A 22,299-nucleotide genomic window follows, 5' to 3' on the forward strand; every position below is an offset into this window, starting at 1 on the left:
CACCCATGAGATAGATCTGGTCTGGAAACGTATTTAAGTTGCCCGACATAGAGTTTTAAATTAATAATTGATACTATTAGAAATTATGAGATTTAATATAAAAAATTTACTTTTAGCTTGTCTTAAAATAAATCTCAATTCCTGACCATATTATCATGCACATCCAATAATCATAATTAATATTAGTAAGAGCTACTATTGACCAAGTGCTCACTAAGTGCCAGTTATCATTCTAAGCATTTCATTTTATTTATATTTTGCATAAACACTGTCTCCCTGTGATGTAATTTTTTAAATGCACATTAGGCATCTGGAAAAGCTGATCTCAGAGATTCAATACATTTTCCCGATGTCTATAGCTTATAACTGATGCAACTGGGATTTGAACCCAATCCTCTCTGATACTCAAGAATTGTTCTGTTATCCACTGATGGATAAGTTTAAAATATTAAACTACTGAATGGAGAATGGGTCCATATCCACTATGCTCACTTTTCTGCATTTGTAAAAAATTCAGTCTTCCTGTGTAAAATGTGACGATTTCAGTACATTATGAAACATACTTTCTAAAAAAAGTACTTCTAATAAATATTTTCTTTTTTCATAATTGGTATTCATTTTTCCTTAAATAAATTAGGGAATAATTTACTAATCCAATTTGAACCCAATTTGCCCAGATTGGTAGAATATATTTATATTTATCTGTTCTACTTGAATTTCAATTATAATTTTCTCTAGAAAATTAAAACACTTCATTTAATTTTCTGATTATCATTCATAGAGAGGTATTGAAAAACCTTCTAAATCATATATACCAAAATTTCAACTCTGGAAAGGTCACTTGAAATTCTTTGCAAGTGCATCTTACCAGAAGTTGTCTTCACTACTTCAGTGGTATTTCTTAGACCAACAAATGAGAATTGATAAAGCCTCCAGGATCTTGTGTCACCCACTTCAACAGAACTTCGCTTCCATTGATAAACAATTTCTTCACGTGGATAGCCATCTGCCATGAGATAGGAAAGCTCACATTAAAAATGATTATAAATTAGCATATGTAGCAATATGTAGCAACAATCTTCTATGAACACGACACAGAGGTAAAGACTGAGAAAGATAGTTACAAGCTAGATGAGGATCTTGGACCACAGGGCATTGCAGTGAGGACATAAATTACAATGACATTGCATCCTAGTGGGAAGTAAGATTCAAAAATTCAAAGGTCAAATTTACTCTTGAAAATAATTTAAATGACATAGAAGGTATACTACATGTGGTTTTATATATGCCATATGCATACTTTCCATCATCTGGAATAGTGCATACCAACTGACCAGTCCATAATAAATAGTAGAAATATGAAGTCTTGTATCACAGTGAAAGGCAGTTAACAGAGCAAGATTTTGAGTCACATAGAAACAGAAAATAGTAAGAAAGAACAGACTCGAAACTTCTCCAAAGGATGCATTTGAGGTGGAAGATAGTTGGAAAAAATAAACTAAACTATTTATTATCTTTCTTTCTCAATTTGTCAGGACTCCATTTTAATATACACAGAAATACACAATTAAAAGTAGTAGTAAGTAGAAATGCTAAGAGGACGATATCAATGAGCTTGTACTAATAGAACAGAAAGTATTCGTTGAAAACCTCACACTGGCAGGTGAGATAAAGTAGTGGTTATGAATACCATTTCCCAGCCATTCTACCTTGGATAAGTGTATATTTTTCCTCTTAAATTGTTTGTTCCCTTATAGGGAGGATAATAGTACTTATCTCATGGAATTGATGGTCAATGTATATTTGTTGAATGGACAAACATTATTATGAAGTCAACTGCAGAATTAACTTTTTCAAGAAAATAAATGAAAGCCAGAAACCATTTTAACAGTTTGTGTACTAATAATGCTAATTATTATGTGATAATAAATAATAATGGCATGTAAAGATTAGTTTGATTATGAACACTGATTGCGTACTTGGAATAAAATCCCACATAGTTCCTCCTGTCTGTTCCCTTTGATGCAGCTTTATCTATTATATGTTTATATTAATTAAAGAGGGAGGAAAAAAGAGTCTGTAGAGAACTATTGCAGGGGATGGAGAGGGGTATGATAGGATGTGATGAAAATTGAGGAAAACAGCGGTAATATCCAGCCTGGGCAACATGGCAAAGCCCCATCTCTACAAAAAAATAGAAAAATTAGCTGGGTATGGTGGTGCATTCCTAAAATCCCAGCTACTCCGGAGGCTGAGGTGGAAGGATCACTTGAGCCCCAGAAGCAAAGGCTGCAGCGAGCCGAAATCACACCACTGCACACTCCAGCCTGGGCAACAGAATGAAACCCTGTCAAAAATAACAAAACAAAACAAAACAACAAACAATGATGATATGAGACAACTTTGTGCAGAGAATGTGCTGGTAACTGAATTGTTCAGATAGCAATAAGTAATATTAAATTGTGTTTGGGTTCAGAGGACCATTTTCAACTGGCCACCTGATGGCACAGAAATCAACAGTTCTTGAGTTTTAGCTGACACAAGAAAGAAGTAGTCCCACCTGGAAAATTAAAAGTAAGAAAGCTAATTTCTCTAAAACTCAGGGAAGCTTTAACTTTATAATTAAATATATTTTATTCTTTGATTCAGTAAAGCATGAAATAAGTTTTATAATCAGAAATTTTCTAGATAAATATGATGTGCAGTGATATTTTTCCTGTTTTCCTCTGGTATTGATGAAATGATAAACATGTGATTACTTCTCTGATCATCAACTTTTTTCAAACTGTGATTACTATGACTTAGTGGACTCCCTGGTTGAGAAATTACTTTTCTACAAAGATAATTTTAAAATCTATAATAAGATTTTTATTCTGTCCAATATGCACAACGGGCAGACAAAAATTGTAAAAGAAGTGATTGACCTTTCACGGATGCTGAACAAATAAGTAAGGAAAGCGTTTTGGGAAATTTAAGATTGCTTGACTTTGGTTCAGGCAGAAAATATCTGTAAAGGTTACTAAAGCATAATCTGCATTAGATCATCAGGGATCCTCTTGCTACATTCTATCATCTATCTGATAAAAATAATAAATATAAAAATAATGGTTTTATATTTGATCTCATTGTGTGTCAAATAGTAGTTCACATATATTTCATCAATGAAATAATTTTGCTGTGGGGCAGAACTTAACTAGCAACGTGCTGCTATAGTCCCTTCCTAGGCCCATAGGAGAAAAAGGAAGAGGATATATAATTAAAGATTGCACCCTTTCTATTGAGTCCAGTGTTGGCCTTACAATCCATTACAAAAAAAAAAAAGAAAGCTCTAGGCAACCAATATATTAAAAGTATGCAACTCAATGTAACCTATTTGTGATTCTTAAATAAGTCCTTCTTTTGCAGGAATCACCCTAATTGGAGCAAGCTGGGATTAGGATGAAAGAGATGGTCAAAATCATTGAAGTCAGTAACATAACTTAATACAACTTTGAAATTCATTATGTTTCTTTCAATTAATTAACATGGCAATCAGAAAGAGTGTAAGTGAGGGAGGATACAAATGGAGAAGGAATATTACTTACAACTGGAGAACTCCAAGGGGCAGGAGTGTTCATCCATTGGGAAGTTGTGCAATTGTAATTGGCACTCGGCATCAATTGTCAACCTAAGTAGAAAGATATTAAACATAAGATGGATTTTAGACATAATTTTAAATTGTACATTTGCACAATTGTAAATGATTTTTTTTTTGTAGAGAATATCTCACATTCTGATTGAAAACACAGAGTAATCCCCAATGAAGAAATCCACCAAGTCCAGGAAAAAATTACATAAGACTTAATGTAGTCTGTTCATTTTCACAAACCAAATAATGGCACCTCACTTACCTCAACTATATTTATTGAAAATTTATGATCACTTAAGTTTTTGGTTTTGGTTTTTCTCTTTGCAAATTAATTGCTCACGTGAAACTGCTCAGTGAATATATTTAACAGAACCAACTGTTTTAAGAACTTAAGCTTGTTTACTGTTTGCATGTAAATGAATGTTGATAATTCTAAGATCTTATCTGCTAATTAAAGCAAGACCTTCTGTTTGTAAGAACTTGTTAGCTGTTAGCTTTAATTGCTAAAGGTGAGTTTAAAAATACCTGTGTTGCACAATGGTGTGGCATTCATTCTATACTACACTGTCACGAAATAGGATATTCTAGAGGATGTCATTAAATAGGTATTATAGAGTAGAAGAATATCTAATAGAATACAATAAATGTTAAATGCACATACACAGACATATTTGAAAAATGTTTGCCAGTAAATCTTAATTAGTTTAAGTCTTATTAGTTAGTGCTTATTAAAGCATACAGATTTTCTCAGTCTCAAGTCCTGGGCTGGAACTCCAGGAGGGAGAAGATTTGAAAGTCAGATGTCTTTACCACCTTTGGGTAAGTATGAATATAGTCTCAAATTGTAATGGTAATGGGTTGATGATTTTTAAAATTTCATATTTTTAGCTATATTTCTTACATTGTACAGATATTATTGTTGATGTAATAAAAGTATTATTTTAGGGAAATTTGTTTTTAAGAGATTTTCCAATTAGTATAACTTTTAATTGAAAACAATTAAGAATCTACAATTCTATGATATAACGGAGCAATTACTGATGTTAAAATATATTTAATAATTATTGAGCCCTTAATTAACTATGAAGCACTGGGTAGAGTGAATTGTTTTCTCATTTAACAAGTATTATCATGCATTTATTGTACCTGAACTTGTCCAAAGTCACATAACTAGAGGCACAGTTGAAATTTGGGCCCAGGATTATCTACCTTCAAAACTTGAGGCTTTAATCATTGTTACTATATATTTATATGCTCTTCAAAGGGAAGAATAGTTTTAGTCATAAAGGAAGCTACAATTAAATTTGATATTTTATTAGTATTACTACTCCAAATTAAACTGGAATTATTAAAATTGAAAATAATATAATTGCAGATACAAACATAGATACAGATCTAAATGTCTTTGGGCATGCACAAAAACACAAACACACTCATAGCTCATTTTAGATAGCCAGAACAAAATCGTCTCTCTATATAGACTGGTAACTATTCAAGCTTTGATTGAATCTCCATTAGTGACACTTTTGAGGTGGCTTTCATAATTAACTAATGTAGTGATTCCACAAATTAAGTTCAGAAATGACTACAATGTTATAAGAACAATAAAGACACTTGAGATAGTATGATTGACTTCATATTTCAAAAGCTGGACTGAGCTCTGATGTATCAGGGGAATTTTGTACCCACTAGATTCTAAATTCAGGCATTGGCCAGATGACATGGCTGACACCTATAATCCCCAGACTTTGGGAGACTGAGTTGCGGACTGCTTGAACCCAGGAGTTCAACACAACATGGGCAACATAGTGAGACCATCTCTACAAAAAAATACAAAAAAATTCTTAGCAGGGTGTAGTGGCACATGCCTGTGGTCACAGCCACTCGGGAGGCTGAGGTGGGCAGATCACTGGAACCTCTGGGAGGTAGAGGTTGAGGTGAACCCAGGTCACGCCGCTGCACTCCAGCCTGGGTGACAGAGTGAGACCCTGTCTCTAAATAAATAAGTAAATAAATAAATAAAAATTCAGTTATTACTATATCTCTAAGTTTACGAAAGCCATGATGAATATAAAATGCCTGGAATGAATTTATTTTGGAATTGTGGCTTTTTCTAATAACTGATATAATTGATAAAGATTTTGGAGCCACTTTCGAGTATTATATTTTGTATGTTGAGCAAGCACATTTAACATGAATCATTTGAAGCTAGAAGTTCTCAGATACGAAGATTTAGAATTGCATTATTCTTATTTTGATTAAAATGCATAAATAATTTTAATTTTTCCATATTTACTATGTATCAGGCTCTATGTTAATCACTTTACTTATCACCCTATTTTGTCCTTGTAGCAACTCCATAAGGTCAGAATAAGTATCTCTGTTTTATAGAAATTAAAGAAATAAAGGTAAAAGAGTCTGCTCAGTTGTGGTGCCAAGGTTGGGGGAGAGGCGGTACAGGGTGGGACAGTGTGGTTGTGCTTTCTTTCCCAATAATTTCCATCAGTTCTCACCTAATTTTCCTAAATAAAAATGTAACCGTGTAAAAACATCATGCTTACTATGCAAACAAAGCTTCTAACACCAAAAGTCCTCCCACCAGATAGCTGCCCCAAAGTCCCTTTATATAGAAATGCTGGAGAGTTGCCCTAGTTCCTGCAGATAAGACAGAGAGCTAAGAACCAAAGTCAGATGTCTGATTCCTAAGACTATGTACTCACCTATTATTTTATCTAATAATGTACTCCCACCAATGAGAAACTTCAACGTAAAAAAATGTTTTAAATGCAAAGTATGAAGTGCTAAGATAATGGCATAAAATCATTATTTTATTAAAGTAGCATTTTACTCTAATTTCAACATTTAATTTCAGAATTTAATTTCAGAGGCTGAAAGATAGCTCCTTCAACTTTCTCCCAAGTATGTCTATTCCCAAGATAGACAATAAATTAAGTTAAACAACCTATTAACATAATGGGAAGTGGGGTGCCAGGAGATGAAAGATAATAGATGCTAGGTGCTCCCTATTGTGAAGCTAAAAAGAGAAGAATGTATGGAGACATACACATCAAAAATTCTCTTTTAGCAACTATTTCTTTGGAAATGAACATATTTCCAAGCATAAGAGGTGCAGTCCCAAGGATGACCAGTTATGTTTTAATTTTTGTGTTCTAAAGTACCAGAACACGCAAACACACAAAAAGCCAAGACAGATGCAAAGGACAGATGATCTTGCAAGACAAAGGAAATTTCAGGTCAGTTGTGAGAAAAAAAAAAGTTTTCACAACAGCTGTGGAAAAATAAGTTTTGCCTATAATTAGTGCTTTGATAAAGCTCATTGATAGCAGAAAGAAAAAAACTAATGTTGTGATGTCATATACTATTTGATAACATGCCAACCAAGACATAGTTTTGACATTTCTTTCCTTCTTTCTTTTTTTTTTTTTTGACTTGTGGCTGATTTTTGTGTTTGTTTGTTTTCTTCCTAACAATTACTCCTTTCCTTTTGCAAAATAATACCTTAGGGTGTAGAGCACTCGACCATCATTCCAAATTCTCAGCATCCTGTTGGGGGTGGTGATCCAGTGTGCATCAGCCTTTTTGGAGTTTCTGAAGAAAGTGTCTGGAATCCAGATTTTCCCCACCATGTTGCTGTTCAATCGGAGGACTTTAATGGTGCTGTTAAATTTCAAACGTCGGTCATACCATGTTTGCGCAAAAAATATATCAATAGTGTATTCCTGTTTTAATGAAGTGATAAAACAGAAAATTTGTACACAGTAAGATTATATTGTTGAATATTTGTATATTTCATTCCTGTTCTCTTTGCCAATCTGAAACAAAGCTATCTTGGATTTGAATAATCCAAAAGAAAGCTAGAGTTTTGCTGAGGAGATTACCATTTCAGCCATCTTTTGTAGATATGTTCAATACTTTTATGAAAAAGTAGACCTGTCTAAGTGAGTTCTGGCAAAAGAGCATAGCCTTGATACAATCCTTTCCTTTCCATGTCTATAGAGCAGAGCGTTGTGTTGTTTTGAGCTGGCTAGTTCCTTACTGTGAGGGCTGTCTTGTGCGTGCGTTGTAGGATGTTTAGAAGCAATTCTAGCCTCTACTCCTTAGATGACAGTAGCAAACCACAAACCCACACTCAATGTTGCCAAATAATGACAACTAAAATTGCCTTCAGACACAGTCAAACATCCCCTGAAAGGGAAAAAAAAGTCCAGATTCAGAACCACGGCTATAGAGTGAAACAAAGTACAGAATATGCAAAAAAGTCCTAAGCAGGAGATGTGGAAACTCAGTTGGCCTATATTAAAATGGGGATCATAAAGAACCTAACTGGGTAAGCTGTGTTAGAATAGAAAAGGGGAATCAACAAAAGGTCCTTTGCATCATGCCTGGCAGAGAGCAAACACCTAAGAAGAGGTTTTTTTTTCCACTATTTACTTGTAATGTTCTTTTCTCTAAACAAGATGAAATTAACAATTAGAAATAATTTCTAATACTGTGCTAATCTCTATTACAAAATGCATTCTTAAATGCTATAGTGACAAATTACTGTAATTATTTCCATCAAGTATACATATCACTAAACTGGAGAGTGCTTTACTTCAGTAAAAAAAAGCAGATATGGTGTGAAATTCAGACCATTAGGCCTGAGTCTTTTGTCTCACTCACATTGTTCTGTTTTCTTTCGTTACACCACCTCCCACTGGGTGTCATTGTGATTAGCTACATTTCTACCCTGGAAAGCCATTCTACCCTTGTTCACCATTTAGTTTCCTTTTTACAGTCTACAAGTAATGAGGAAAGAACCTGTTTTATGAAATCTTTTGTCAACCAATTAGTGATGTGCCCGTAGAAAGAATAATTAATTAATTTATATTCTGCATTTTGGCAAGAAAAGCCATGAATAAAAAACTTTGAATCTTAAAACTAATATTTCACAATCTTTGATCCTGGAACAGTTCTGGGGACTGTTATTTGTAAAACAAGAAAGTTCTGCATTTAAATAAACTATCTATATAGCTTCTGCTTCTTAGATATTTATGATTTATTTCAGAACTCTAAATATTCTGAGAATTATGGCTATAAAGAAGTTAGAATTTGTTTAATGATTAAACAAGCAAACTTACTAGCTTGGAGTATGCAGGTGATGGTATATTGCCTCAAGTGGCATATCAATCTCTCTGACTTAGCAGAGCATCTTTATTGCTAGTTTGGTAAAAATGGTTTTAAAGTTATAGTATCACTATATTATACCATATATTAAAAAAAAATATATATATGGTATAATATAAAATATTATATTACATTATGTTATGTTGTACTTCATTCTGCTCTACTCTATTTTATGTTCTCTATTATATGATATTTTGGACTCCAGTCTAGTTTTATATTTCACATTTGGGTAGAAAGTGTTACATAAGAACAGAATTACATTTATTATTACATCTGACATATTATTTTATCTGAGAAACATTTCTGATTTGAACCAAACTATCGATATTCTAATAAGTATTTGAGTACTATATCCTATTTTGTAGTCAGTAGCACTTGGCAAGTAAACACCAACTGATGAATTTCAACAGCATAGCATATTTACACAAATTAATTATATATATAATCCTACTTAATTCTCATAACAAAAATAGTCAACATTTAGTTATCTTCATATTACAAGAAAAAAAGGATCTGGATGACTATCTTTCACTTCTAAAGTTTTAAACTTAAACTTTTTGCTGGCATGTTTCTTGCTATTTCCATGACATCGCATTTTCTCTCAAACGTGCTAATAAAATAGACAAAGAATTTACTTGGAAACTCACCATATTGATAGCGTTCACTGGACCAATGCTATTTACATACATGTCTGTGTGAATTAATGTTGGTTTCACTGTAAAGAGAAACATAGAAATGTGTGCACGTAGACAGGTGCAAGATTTTAATGTTTTAATCTTTGTTTTCTAGAATAGATTTATTTAGCTACATTAGAAGTAATTTATTCACAACTAATTTGGTACCAGTTACTAATTCACCACATTTGAATAACTATTTTGTTTTCAAAGAAATATCTTTTTTAAGCATGCACATGTAATAAGCACGCCTAGTAGAGTTTTGAAACCAATTATCCTTTTAAAACTAACATAAAAATGAATAAATTAGAAAATGCTTCTCTTAGCTTTTCTCCATCTTTCTCTCAGATATTGTGAATTTTACCATGTTTCCTTCAAGCTCTGAAATTGACTTGAGCACGTCCCTGACTTGACCCATATAGAAAAATAATTGCTTAATAACTCAGAAAAAAATATGCATTCAGAACATGAAGTGAACATAAAAAGCAAACTGATAATATAAATGGGTTTTGGATCACAGTTCCCTGTTGATTCTTTTAATTACCACATTATCCTCACACACTTCTCACCAACACAAAATTAATCTTCCTTGATGATTTATTGTACACTGTGATACCACAGATAATATGAGAAAATCATATGGAAACCCATTACATACCTATTTGTCAGAGAAGACTGATACTAAAAATCTGTGGTATAATATCCATGACTAAATGCATGGTCCCCATTTTTATTTAACATTTAATGAACAACAAGAGCGTTAGTCTTTCTTTATTTTTTTCCTTGAAAGTGTCATGTCCTAACTCACCGTGGTGGACTGAAGTGTCTATAACTGGCATTCACATTCTTGCCTCCTCCTGGGTGAGGCTATTCCTCCACCTCTCGACTTTGGGTTGGATCATCTGATTGGCTTTAGCTAATAGTATATATACAAAAGTGAATGTACCAGTGCTAGGCCTAAACATTCAGCCTCATGAGATTCTACTTACTCTCTGGCTGTTTTCTACTACTATGAGAAGGGTTATCCTAGCTAGGCGCTGGTCCCAGGAGTAGAACGAGGAACATGCACAGTACAGTTCCCCTAAATAAGCAGTTCCAGCTTGCTTTAGCCTAGATTAGTATATCTCTCAGGGGGGTGTTACATTAATGTTTATTGTCATATGTCATTGAGATTTTCTGGTTGTTTGTTACACAAAAACAGGTAAACAACATATCCACTCTTTATTATTATTGTCTTGTTTGATTTATGTTGCTTCTTAAAGGGGTCATTGCTTTTTTTTTCTACAGCTTCTGTCTGAGATATCTAGGAATATTTGAATTTCTAACTCTAGCTCTCAAGCTTCACTTGAAAATAATATTTCTTCATTTTGAATTTATTGACACTCCTCCCACTCCTAGGCCAGAATGCTATTTAATCACTACTTTTACAACATATAAAAAAGTATAATTTAAATCTTCCTTGCTCTTGAACTACACTGATGGTTTTTTTCTAACAAAGTAGACATGTTTATGTGCTCCTATCTGTAGCACAACACAAAAGACTTTAACAAACCTCCTATATCAGGCCGAAGTTTATTGTCATATCCTTCCAGCAGGTTGTTTAAGATGACAGTGACATCACCCTCAGGAACTTTTGGAGTCAAGACCCATGTTTTGTTAGAAGCATAATCTTCATAGTCATCATCAGATTTTTGGCTAGTGAAGCTAAGAAAAAGCATATTGGTCAAAAACATATAGATTATACTCAAGTCGACTTTTATCCACAGACCACCAGTGGAAAAGAAGAAATGAAACAGGATTAAAGCGATGTTTAAACTGGAAAGTCTCACTTGAGGGTTATTCTAATTAAACTGCATAGATGGAGACTAAATGTATTCAAGTGCACACTTCAGGTTTTCAGAATTCTTTGCCCTCCCATGTACAAATAAACCATGTTTTGCCAGTTACTTTTACTTTTCCCATATTTGATATTCTTTCTGCCTACTTCCCAGTCTCCTGAAGGAATTATAAGGAAACTATTTGTGTGAAAGTGATGGTTAAATGACCATACGTAGTCTAAGAATTCAGGTATAATATCTCCTCTTTCCTCCTTTGAAGAGTTCACTTGCCTCAACTTATTAACGAAAGTAAGAGACTGATAATTAGATTCCCTCCCACGAACTGCCAGACCTGCCTCTCCCCACCAACTTGAAAACTAAGGAGAGCGCTCAGTCTCTCTGCCTTTGCTTCCCCCAGGGTGTGTTTATGTGTATTTTTTCCCCTCACTAGCACTGAAGGCAAGGGCGGTTCTTTTATCTTTGGTTGTGAAGAACCCGGTACTATGAAGAAAAATGTGGTTACAGACTTTAAACCACCCTTTATCATGGCAAATATTTCTAAGCTGGAAACTCATACCAATGGTTAATATACTACAGTCATAGAAATGAAATGACCTGTTATAACTGATCAAAAAGCCACATAATGTTCTTTGATTGTATTCACTATACCCAAACCTATCAGAAACCCCTTCAGCAACTGGGCTAGAAGCCACCTGAGAATGACTCTGGAAGGGGACTGGAATTCCTATAGCTTACCAATCCCCCTAACCCAAGTCCCAGGGCAAGCCTGCCAAGATGATGATATTTTCCAGATCCAGGGGCAACACACACCCTTGCAAAATCTGCCATTTTCATTTTTATCAGCACCGAATGAATGTTGGTTACTTTTGTAGTTTAGAGTAAAATTTAAAAAAAAGATACAAACTTAAAATACAACATTTCCTACCCCTGCCCCCATCTTTACCTTATTTTACTAAGCGTATAGTATAGAATGAATTTTGTCAGCTATGACGTAATTGCCACATTTACCTTGAATAAATAAATGTATATATTCATATATTCTCAAGCCAGATTTATCGCCTTTCTTCAGTCATACTCAGTCATCAAGTATATATACATGCACAAGGTAGTTAAATATACATAGCTATGTGTGTATGTATGTGTGTACACATGAATGCACATATATGTTTTATATACTTCGTATATATAGATCTTGATGACTAAATATTGCAGAAGATGATTATGTGATTAATCTGATTTGAAAGTAAGGATAGAGGATGAAGTCTTAAGAGTAATTACTGTCATGGGTCAACTTAGTGATTACAGTAACCTCTTTTTTTCATTCCTTTAAAGTTTTATGACTAGGAAACATCATGTAAATATATCTGCGAAAGGCCTAATATACTGTGTCTTACATCTTGCACTTTAGTGAGCATAGGAAGTTTAAAGGAGCATTAATTTCACACAGTACCCATAGTGGGTGTAATGGGCTGGGCAATGCTTCTGTCAGCTCTCAGAGAGAAAAGCCTCCATGCAAGCAGAGGCCAGTGTGCTGCTAGAAAAAAAAAAATCCCTCTTGGGCCTCAATTCATCATTTCTCCAGAGCACTGCTGAACTCTGCCTAATAAAACTTTAATCCTCTGACCCAAATCTTTCTGGTTTAGGGAAAGAAAAAAAAAAAGGCTCTCTGGCAAAGTAATTTTCAAATCCCTCCAATAACTCTTGAGAAAAGAATATGGTTGGTTCGTCAGATACCATAATAGAAATTATTACAGTTTAAATTGTTCATGCAAAACTGCCTTTTCAAAAAATCTATCTCATTCTCTCTCTCTCTCTCCTCTCTCTCTGTCTCTCTCTCTCAGGTCTATAAGACACATGCACCCTATTAATTTTTCTTCAAGAAAGGGGATATGTACTAAATTGTTTGATGTGTTTGTTTATGACACCTCCCACGCCAAGAAATAAATGAGTCAAGTATAATGGTGTTGTGTTACCGTCATTACTACTATCTGGCAGACCAGGAGGGAAAATACGTAAAGTGAAAAGATAAGGGATACTTTTTGAGAAGTAAGACTATTTCCAGAATTGCTCCAACAATTCCCTCAGAGTCATCACCTAGTTTTTTTCACACTTCAGGATGTCTACTTAGCCATCGAGAGGTAAAATAGAGTACTTAAGAGTATATATTTGGGAATCAGGAAATGCTAGTTCTGCTTTCTGGATTCTTGTCTTGCTTGACACTTACTGTTAACGACTTTGGGGAAGTTATTTAACCTTGCTAAGCCTCAAAGTTTTCATCTTTAAAATAGGTTTAATATTAGTTTTCATATTACATTCTTGTGTAAGGTTAAGATAATGCTTAAGTGCTTAGCACAGTGCCTGACACATAGTACTGAAAATAAGTCCATGACAATTACTACATTATTAATGAAGCAGTAGCATAATTCATTAATAATGGAATAAATATTATTATAAACATTATATTAATCATTTTATAAAGTGACCACTGATAGATTTATAACACCAGCTCCAAACATGTACCAAAAGCCTACATCTACATATGCTGCTTCAAGACTTTTAATACAATATGGGTTGAGGAGAACTAAAAACAAATGTTTGTCAGGAAGAAAAATAATGGTGTCTACATTATAAATAAATAAAGTTATTCTTTTCCACCGTTTTTCCAGCTGAGGTCTAAATTAAAGGAGCTGATGCATAATCTGGGATTGTTTCCAGATTTGTCTTTAAGAAAGGAACTTCTTTTATTAAATTTATGCTTTTTCTTTCTCTAGAGTGCTTTGGACATAAAAACCTCTGCATTCACAGGTAGGCTATCTAGGAATAGTGAAGTCTTACCATCAGATGAGACATTCTGTGGAATTGTAGGCTCCATAAGAATGTCTGGGCAGAAACAGATTGGTAATGATTTGAGGAATTCACTCAACAGTTGAGTGGGTAGAGAGCAAACATATTTGAACTTCTGGCTAAAGGTACTTACCTACATGGAACGGCCTTTAGAAGTTATTACTCCTCCTGGTACCACGTAATTAAAAATATATTCTTACAGAGTAAAATAACTGAAATTAAACTTATCCTTCAATTAGCTAACCATAATAAAAACATTTTTGTCATCTGAGTGATCGTTTCTGAGTGATCGTGTCAGAAAAGAATGTGAAGTTTTCATCTTTGAAAACATTCCAAAAAATGGTTAGAAAATCACCTTATTGAGAGCCTGGGACCACAGCAGCAACATCGCCTGGGAGCTTGCCAGAAATGCAGAGCTCTGGGACCCACTCAGACCCTGGAATCAGAATTGCTATTTGAACAAGTTTCACAAATGATTCATATGCATATTAATATTTGAGGATCTCAGTTATAGAGTAGTTGTATCAGTGGCACATATTCCTGGCTCTGTGTGTATGTGTATGTGTATGAGTATGTGTACGTGTATATGTACTTGTATGTGTACATGTATGTGTATGTGTTGGGGTGGGATTTTTTAAAATAAAAATTCTCAGGTTCCTGCTTTAGATCTAAATCTGAATCTCCATGTTGTATATTAGATTATTCATTTTTATTCTCATCATTGCAGTTTTATGCATAATTTGAATTTAGGCATGATTACAAACATGAATTCATACTTGTAATTAGAAGTAAAAATCAATCCTATTTAGAAGAACAAAAGTGGTTTATAAAACACAACAAATACTGCATAGAGATTGTTCAACGAGAGGTTGCTCACAATTTTAACAAGATTCTAGACATTTTAATTTTGGTACATATTCTGGATGTTTGCCATTGTGAAGATTAGTCATGTAGTTTCTGGAATTTTAAATTTCCACCTAGGTATTTCAGATTTCTATATATGTAATAAAGCTCTAAGTTTACGGGTGGAGGAGGAAAATCTAGTCATTGCCCAGGATAGTAGAACAGCAAATATTTGGATGAGAAATAAAGACATTTGTCTGCTTGTTCAGATGTCTTTAAATCTATTGGTGTTTGACATAATAAAGACTGAATATATATTTATCCTTCTCTAACGCAGGTAAGTAGTTGAATTTTAAAAATTGATTATTTGTATTCTTAAACTATTTTTATATTTTTAGTGTTTCCTTCTTTCATAACGTTAGTTTCACTAATATTTTCTTGGTAAAATTTTTGGTTTACTTTTTTATAAGTGCAATGAGTTCATATGCAAAGTATTTTATAGGTCAAAATAAATCTCTCAAGACATACACACAGGAAAATGATACCTTTGACCTTTTCTAATAAAAATCCCCATGCATTGGATTTTCTGCTCCATTGTCACCACTAAATTGTGAATATCCACTACTTATATCTCATAAATCTCTATTCCTTCCTTTACCACATGCACAGGGACTCACTGCTACTCCAGATTCCCATGAGACTGTAGATTCCACTGGGAAACCCATGCCCCAAAAGTATCATTAATACAGGAATCTCTTGTTCCCTACATCATCATGTTACCTGAGAGTTAACTGAGTTCTGAAAATCAGGCCAAACTCCAGAATCTTTGCATGTAACTGTCCTTTCTACCTTCAACCTTTCCTTTGCTCCACTCCTCAATCTACTACTTAGCATGTTTCAATAAAAGCATCTAATCATAGAGACCATTTCTGACTATCTTATCATTCTACCAGGAGATTGTTTCATAGAATTTATCACAATGTGCATTTATTGACTTGTCTATTATCTGCCTTCATTACTAAACTATAAATTTCATAAGTGTATGCTCGATGAAGATTTTTGGAAATGAATGATTTTTTTTACTCACCAGTTTTCCTCGGAGAGGTAATAGTATTAAAAATATTCGCTATGTTCTAGGTATAACCTTAATAAAGATTTCACATACATTCTCTCAATCCTCAAAACACTGATATTCCTATAATTATTCCTGTTTTACAGATAAAGATGTACTGTTACAATCACAATTGTCACTTTAGTTGGCCAAAACTAAACATTGAACCATTATTCTTCATGACTTTGAGAAAGAAATTAAGACCAAATAATCTACAGCTATACATTCATTAAACAATAAGATCATCCAAAATAAATGATTGTTCCAGTTCATTTTCCCTTAGGACAATACATTAGTTGATGCCTGAGTCCAATAAAAGACATGATGCCTTTAGCACAAAGTTAATAACGTTCAGATTTCATAAACTTGCCACTGCAGATACCAATGATTTGATCTCACCACACTGAGGAATAAAAGCAAAGCTTGCAATTTAACATAATGGATGTGATCATCTGCCTCATTTAAACTCTTTCCTTTGTTTGGAAAGCAATGTATATAACAGAGACAAGACACACATATAAAGTAGTTCAGTTTAAAGGATATCCTTCAGCCACTGCAAAAGGTGGAGTTTGGTAAACAGTGTAGGAACAGGCAGAGTAGGTGAGTGTACATCCTCAGGAGGCAAAGGGAATTCAGTATATGATTGTGATAAAGGGGACTCCACGCAGTACTATCCGGGAGGACTGGCTACTCTTTAGAGACATAGTGGTGTTCAATGGACAGGGCTATTGGGGCGCTAGTTGCTTCTTCATATAGGTCCTTCAATGGCCTGTGGGATTTTATTCCTCCCAGTGAGGACATGCAAATTCCCTGAACAAAACCTGTTCAGAGGGTGCTGTATGCATAAGTGGGCACATGTGAGTGTGTACATGCAAAAAGGGTAGAATTAGGGCAGGAAAGTAAACCATTCGGCTAACAAATTGTCCTACTTAAAATGTCTTTCTCACCTCACATCCTGTTTAATTTTTTTGATATTAGGCTAACAGCTGTTGGTGTGTCTGGCTGAATCAATTATCAGACACTTAGTTTGCAATACACAAAATGCAAATTGTTTACTTTATTAACAGCCACAAATGATGCATATCAAATAAATGTCTGTGGGATTTTATTAGCTAAGATGAATTTGATTGTAAGTATCACAGCATTCAAACTAAATTGGGAGACACTAACAGGTATAATTTTAAATCCTAAAGTAAGATGAGCTTCTGGGAGTTTCGACTCAGTTCCTTAACTATGTATTCAAAACGTTAGATTTTTTTTCTCTCTCTTCTATCCTCCATGGTGTCAACTTCAACCCAAAGAAGGATCTATGTGGTCACAAGATTCTGGCAACAACTTTTCACCTCTATGCTTCTTTGTATGTATCCACAAAAACAGAGAGAGAGACTTTTCCAAAAGCTCTCTCTAAAAGAGGAAAAGAGTCACTTTTCTAAAAGCACCCCCAAAAGCCTCCTGTTTTTTAATATCACTAGCCTAAATGAGATCAGACACATTACACTGATATCAGTGGCCAGAGAATGAGAAAATGATAAATATTTAACCTTCATTATATAAACCTACCACTAGCATAAAATATGAAAACAGCTTACCAAAAAGCACATGAGTTTCACAGATACCAAATTAAAACTGTGGTAGTTCAGAAGGTGAGGAGGGAGAATGTAGAGAGGCAGTGACTATGCTCATTGTGGGGAGTAGAACAGAAATAAATAATCAATGTCAGGTTACATTCTGAAATTATCATTATAGTTCGTGTTCTATGGATTACATCTCCCTATCATAGTTCACTGTTTTTATTCTTTGCTTCAACCCTTCTTAAATAAAAGGGAAAAGATGTAGAGTAAATAGGACTCTATACTACTGGAGGGAAAATATTTTGGCATGATCTGCTAATAATGAACATTTTGTGGATTCTATAACCCATTATTTCCAAAAGGAAATGCATTAACACATCTACTTAAAGAAATGTACAAGAAAGTACACAGTTGCATTATTTGTCACATACAGGAAAAAATAGAACTCAAATCAACAGTAAAATTGATAAATAAAATAAAGCTTGTACACATAATGAAATATTGTATAGCAGTTCAAATTTGTGAAACATTGCTACATGCAGCAAAATAAATTTGAAAAATGAAAATCTGAGCAAAAGATGTCTGGACATTTATATACATGGATAAATACGTAATACTTCTGTTACATAAAATTTAATGACAAGAAAAATTACCTGTAGTGCTCAAAGTCAGGACAGCAGTTATTTGAGGTAAGAGAAATAGGACAGAAATTAGGAAGCAAAGAAGACGTTTTCTGGGGCATTGGCAATATTTTATTTTCAGACATAGTTGGTAACTACATGGGTTTTTATTTCAGTTTTTGATAATGCATTGAGTTATATTTTAATCTTCCATGCTTTTTATACATTAATACTTCTTAAGAAAACAAACTAATCAAGCTTAGCTATGAAGGTTAAAAGCAGAACATTAAGCACCTAAGAAAAAGAACTGCTTCTGTCTTCAAAGGTGTTGTTTTCTAAAACTTTTTAAGTGTCTGGCTTTTGGCAAGGCACCCAATGAATAGTTTTCAAAACACGAGTATTAATTTTTTAAAAGAAGATTCAGTATTTGTGGAAATCAACTTAGTAAGTAGCTCACTCTCTTTATATATGTGCCCATGTAACAATTAGAGTTAATACTGAAAGGAGTTGCCTATATAAGTCGCCATTGTACGGTTGCCCCATTGCTTTCTTCATCAAGTGCTGATGATTCTCTGCACAGGAAAACTCAAATGACATATGTTTAAAACATTTTTTAAACTGTAATGAAACAAAGCATGCACGAGTATGTTTATTGCAGCACTATTCACAATGGCAAAGACATGGAATCAACCTAAATGTCCATCAGTGGTAGACTGGATTTTAAAAAATGTGGTACATCTACACCATGGAATAGTATGCAGCCATAAAAAAACCAATGAGATCACGTCCTTCGCAGGGACCTGAATGAGCTGGAGGCCATGATCCTTATGAAACTAACACAGGAACAGAAAAGCAAATACCGCATATTCTTACTTATAAGTGGGAGCTAAACAATGAGGACACATGAACAAATAGAGAGGAGCAACACGCACTGGGGCCTCTCAGAGTGTGACGGCTAGGAGGAAGGAGAGGATCAGGAAAAATAACTGATGGGCACTAGGCTTAATACCTGCGTGATGAAATAATCTGTACCACAAACCCCCACAACACAAGTTTACCTATGTAAGAAACCTGCATTTGTACCTACCGCTGAACTCAAAATAAAAGTTTTTTAAAAAGTAAAAAAAAAAAAAAAAAGAAAAAAAGAAAAAAAAAGTACTAAAAAAAATGAAACAAAGTCAAAGTTAACACAAGAACAAATCCTAAAGTCACGTCAACTGTCCATGGCTGCTGGGTAGGACAGAAAGAAAAATGCGCATGCTAAATTGTGGTTAGAAAGAAATGTTGACAAACGATTATTAAACTGGAATATTTCTCATTTATCTCTTTATAAAGCATTCAGTAGAATTATTTACAATACGTTAAAAATAGTATTTTCGCTTTCTCATTCGTGTATACCTTGCTACAGAATAAAAGCTACGATGACTTCGTTCTACTTATGTACAAGGAAGCTCACAGTTGCATTATTTGTCACATACAGAAATAAATAAAACTCAAATCAGCAGTAAAATGAGTAAATAAAATATAGCATGTACATATAATGAAATACTGTACAACAATGCAAATTTGTGAAATATCGCTACATACAAAAATATTGACAGCCTCATAACCTGCATGACCTTGGGAAAGCTGGTACAGCTTTTCTTGCACACTACACACTAACATGGAAGATTTTAAAGGCAGTAACCTGAAGTGGGTTCATAAATATGTTGGTCTCATACAGCATTTTTTTAATCAGATGGTAGAACTTACACACTATACTTGTCTTGTTATTGTTCTATAATGACAACATGGTGACAAAGTCAATATAATAAAGAAGGCTTCCACTCCTTCACTCCAGAAACACACATAGATTGCATTTCTTGCCATGTTCTATGAAAATCCAAGACCAATTTTAATCAGAGAAGATATGCAAACCATAAAAGAGAAGGATGTAATTATTTACCCTCAGGAAATATATCAAGCAAGAAATACTTTGTATTTCTTCATTTATATGATGACTAATACATTATAAATATGCAAGGTGCAGCAAATACTGAATTTTCAAAATAGGACATAGGTTAGTCATTCTTAACCCTGGCTGGGTGTTAATATTAAGTGGAGGGTTTAAAGAAATGCCAGTGCTGAACTCCTATCTCTTATACTGATTTAATTGGTCTCCATGAGACCAAGACTTTGGTATTCAACTAATTCTAAGGTGCAGCCGTAATTAAGAGCTACTGCAAGATAGTATGACAGAACAACCTGGACTTTCTTTTCTTAGAGTAAATAATTACTTTGGTAACTGCTTTAGGTAAGCCAGATGTCACTTGCTATATTGCTTCATGGTAAACCGAAAATTCAAAATAGCATCATCCTCCATATTTTTGGGCTATTAAGATAGCCCTGTATTAGCATTTCCTAAAGCTTGGGACACCTGCTGTAGTACACAGACAATTTTAATTAAGTGTCACATAGGTATGGTATTAAAAGATATTGAAACATGTAATTAGAAAGTTTTTCCCTTTTACATTTTCTTTCAGCATATCTAATTATATTGAGGGCAAAGTCTCGGTTTATTTCTAATTTATCTTTAGCCACTCTTCAATTTGCTAATCTGCCTTCTAAAGAGAGCAAGAGCAAGCTTGGCATATCTGGGAGACCAAATACATAATTAAAATTTGATAACATTGTTCTGTTATCATTGAATTTACTTTGCTGTTGTCTTCTAATATGAAAAGTGACACTGATTTCCAGTTTGTATTGTTTTATTAAATGCATTAAATAAAATAATCTTACTAAAAACTACTTTGTCTTATGAAAAAAGTTCAGTCATAAATGATCATGTATTACTTAGATGTGGCAGAAAACACTGAATTTGGGAAACACTGACTTACAGATTTAGATTTCTTGATCCTTCATTAAACGGTTTATATTTGAGACTCTTTTTTGAAAACAGTTGCAGACGGAAAGAATTACAAAGTATAATGCTGATATCAAAACACTTCATCTATTTAAGAAGACAAACACCTGAACAGCTAGAAAAACAACAACGCTTAAATAACAATGCAAGACAATACCAAAAAAGTTCTCACGTTGTAGAACATGACTTAGCTCTGTCTGTCAGCACCTCCAACTTGATATTGAGGTTATTTCTATCAATGTTTTTTTGAATTCACTTTCTTTTTTTTTTTTTTTTTTTTTTTTTTTTTTTTTTTTTTTTTGAGACAGAGTCTTGCTCTGTCGCCCAGGCTGGAGTGCAGTGGCCGGATCTCAGCTCACTGCAAGCTCCGCCTCCCGGGTTTACGCCATTCTCCTGCCTCAGCCTCCCGAGTAGCTGGGACTACAGGCGCCCGCCATCTCACCCGGCTAGTTTTTTTTGTATTTTTTAGTAGAGACGGGGTTTCACCGTGTTAGCCAGGATGGTCTCGATCTCCTGACCTCGTGATCCGCCCGTCTTGGCCTCCCAAAGTGCTGGGATTACAGGCCTGAGCCACCGCGCCCGGCCTGAATTCACTTTCAAATCTCAATTTATGTGGGTAAGAAGAAAATTTTCTTCTGGAATATAAAATATTTTGAGGAACTGATAAAACTTTTGATTCTTCCTCTAGCAAAAATGTTCATATATATAATCATGAATATTTTTTTAAATATTTGCAAGGAGTCCACAGATGGATAGGAGATTTTCTGTGCACTTTCACGTGACACATGAACAAAAGATTAAACTGTCTCAGATTTAGAATCATTTAAAGGTCACTGAGAACAAGTGTATGAAAATGAAGGCTGGTTCCATATTTAGGCAGATATTCAAATTTATCAAATGTATTTAAAAATTCATATTGTTCTATGGTGACAGGAAATGAAATATTCCAATTTTATTTTCATGTTTAGATGTTTGAAACTATGGAGCAAAATTTTTCAGATAGTTGATTAAATTTTCATTTTCATATACTAGTTTTAACAACATGTGCATACATCTGAATGACCATAATTCTGGCAATTTT

The 22,299-nt window shown here is 34.0% G+C and overlaps 1 protein-coding gene across 1 annotated transcript in view; it reads right to left on the reverse strand.

The window, feature by feature from the left end:
• The window catches only part of GABRG2 (gamma-aminobutyric acid type A receptor subunit gamma2), an 89,760-nt gene that overhangs the window by 51,793 nt on the left and 15,668 nt on the right, over nucleotides 1-22,299 (reverse strand). Inside the window, exons 2-6 of the mRNA XM_008015221.3 lie at nucleotides 11,042-11,193; nucleotides 9,463-9,530; nucleotides 7,148-7,368; nucleotides 3,585-3,667; nucleotides 869-1,006 (exon numbers count right to left, since the gene is read on the reverse strand). Coding sequence (XP_008013412.1) covers nucleotides 869-1,006; nucleotides 3,585-3,667; nucleotides 7,148-7,368; nucleotides 9,463-9,530; nucleotides 11,042-11,193 — 662 coding nt within the window. The remainder of the gene's footprint in view (nucleotides 1-868; nucleotides 1,007-3,584; nucleotides 3,668-7,147; nucleotides 7,369-9,462; nucleotides 9,531-11,041; nucleotides 11,194-22,299) is intronic.

Source organism: Chlorocebus sabaeus, chromosome 23, assembly GCF_047675955.1.
Source record: "Chlorocebus sabaeus isolate Y175 chromosome 23, mChlSab1.0.hap1, whole genome shotgun sequence".
Lineage (NCBI taxonomy): Eukaryota > Metazoa > Chordata > Mammalia > Primates > Cercopithecidae > Chlorocebus > Chlorocebus sabaeus.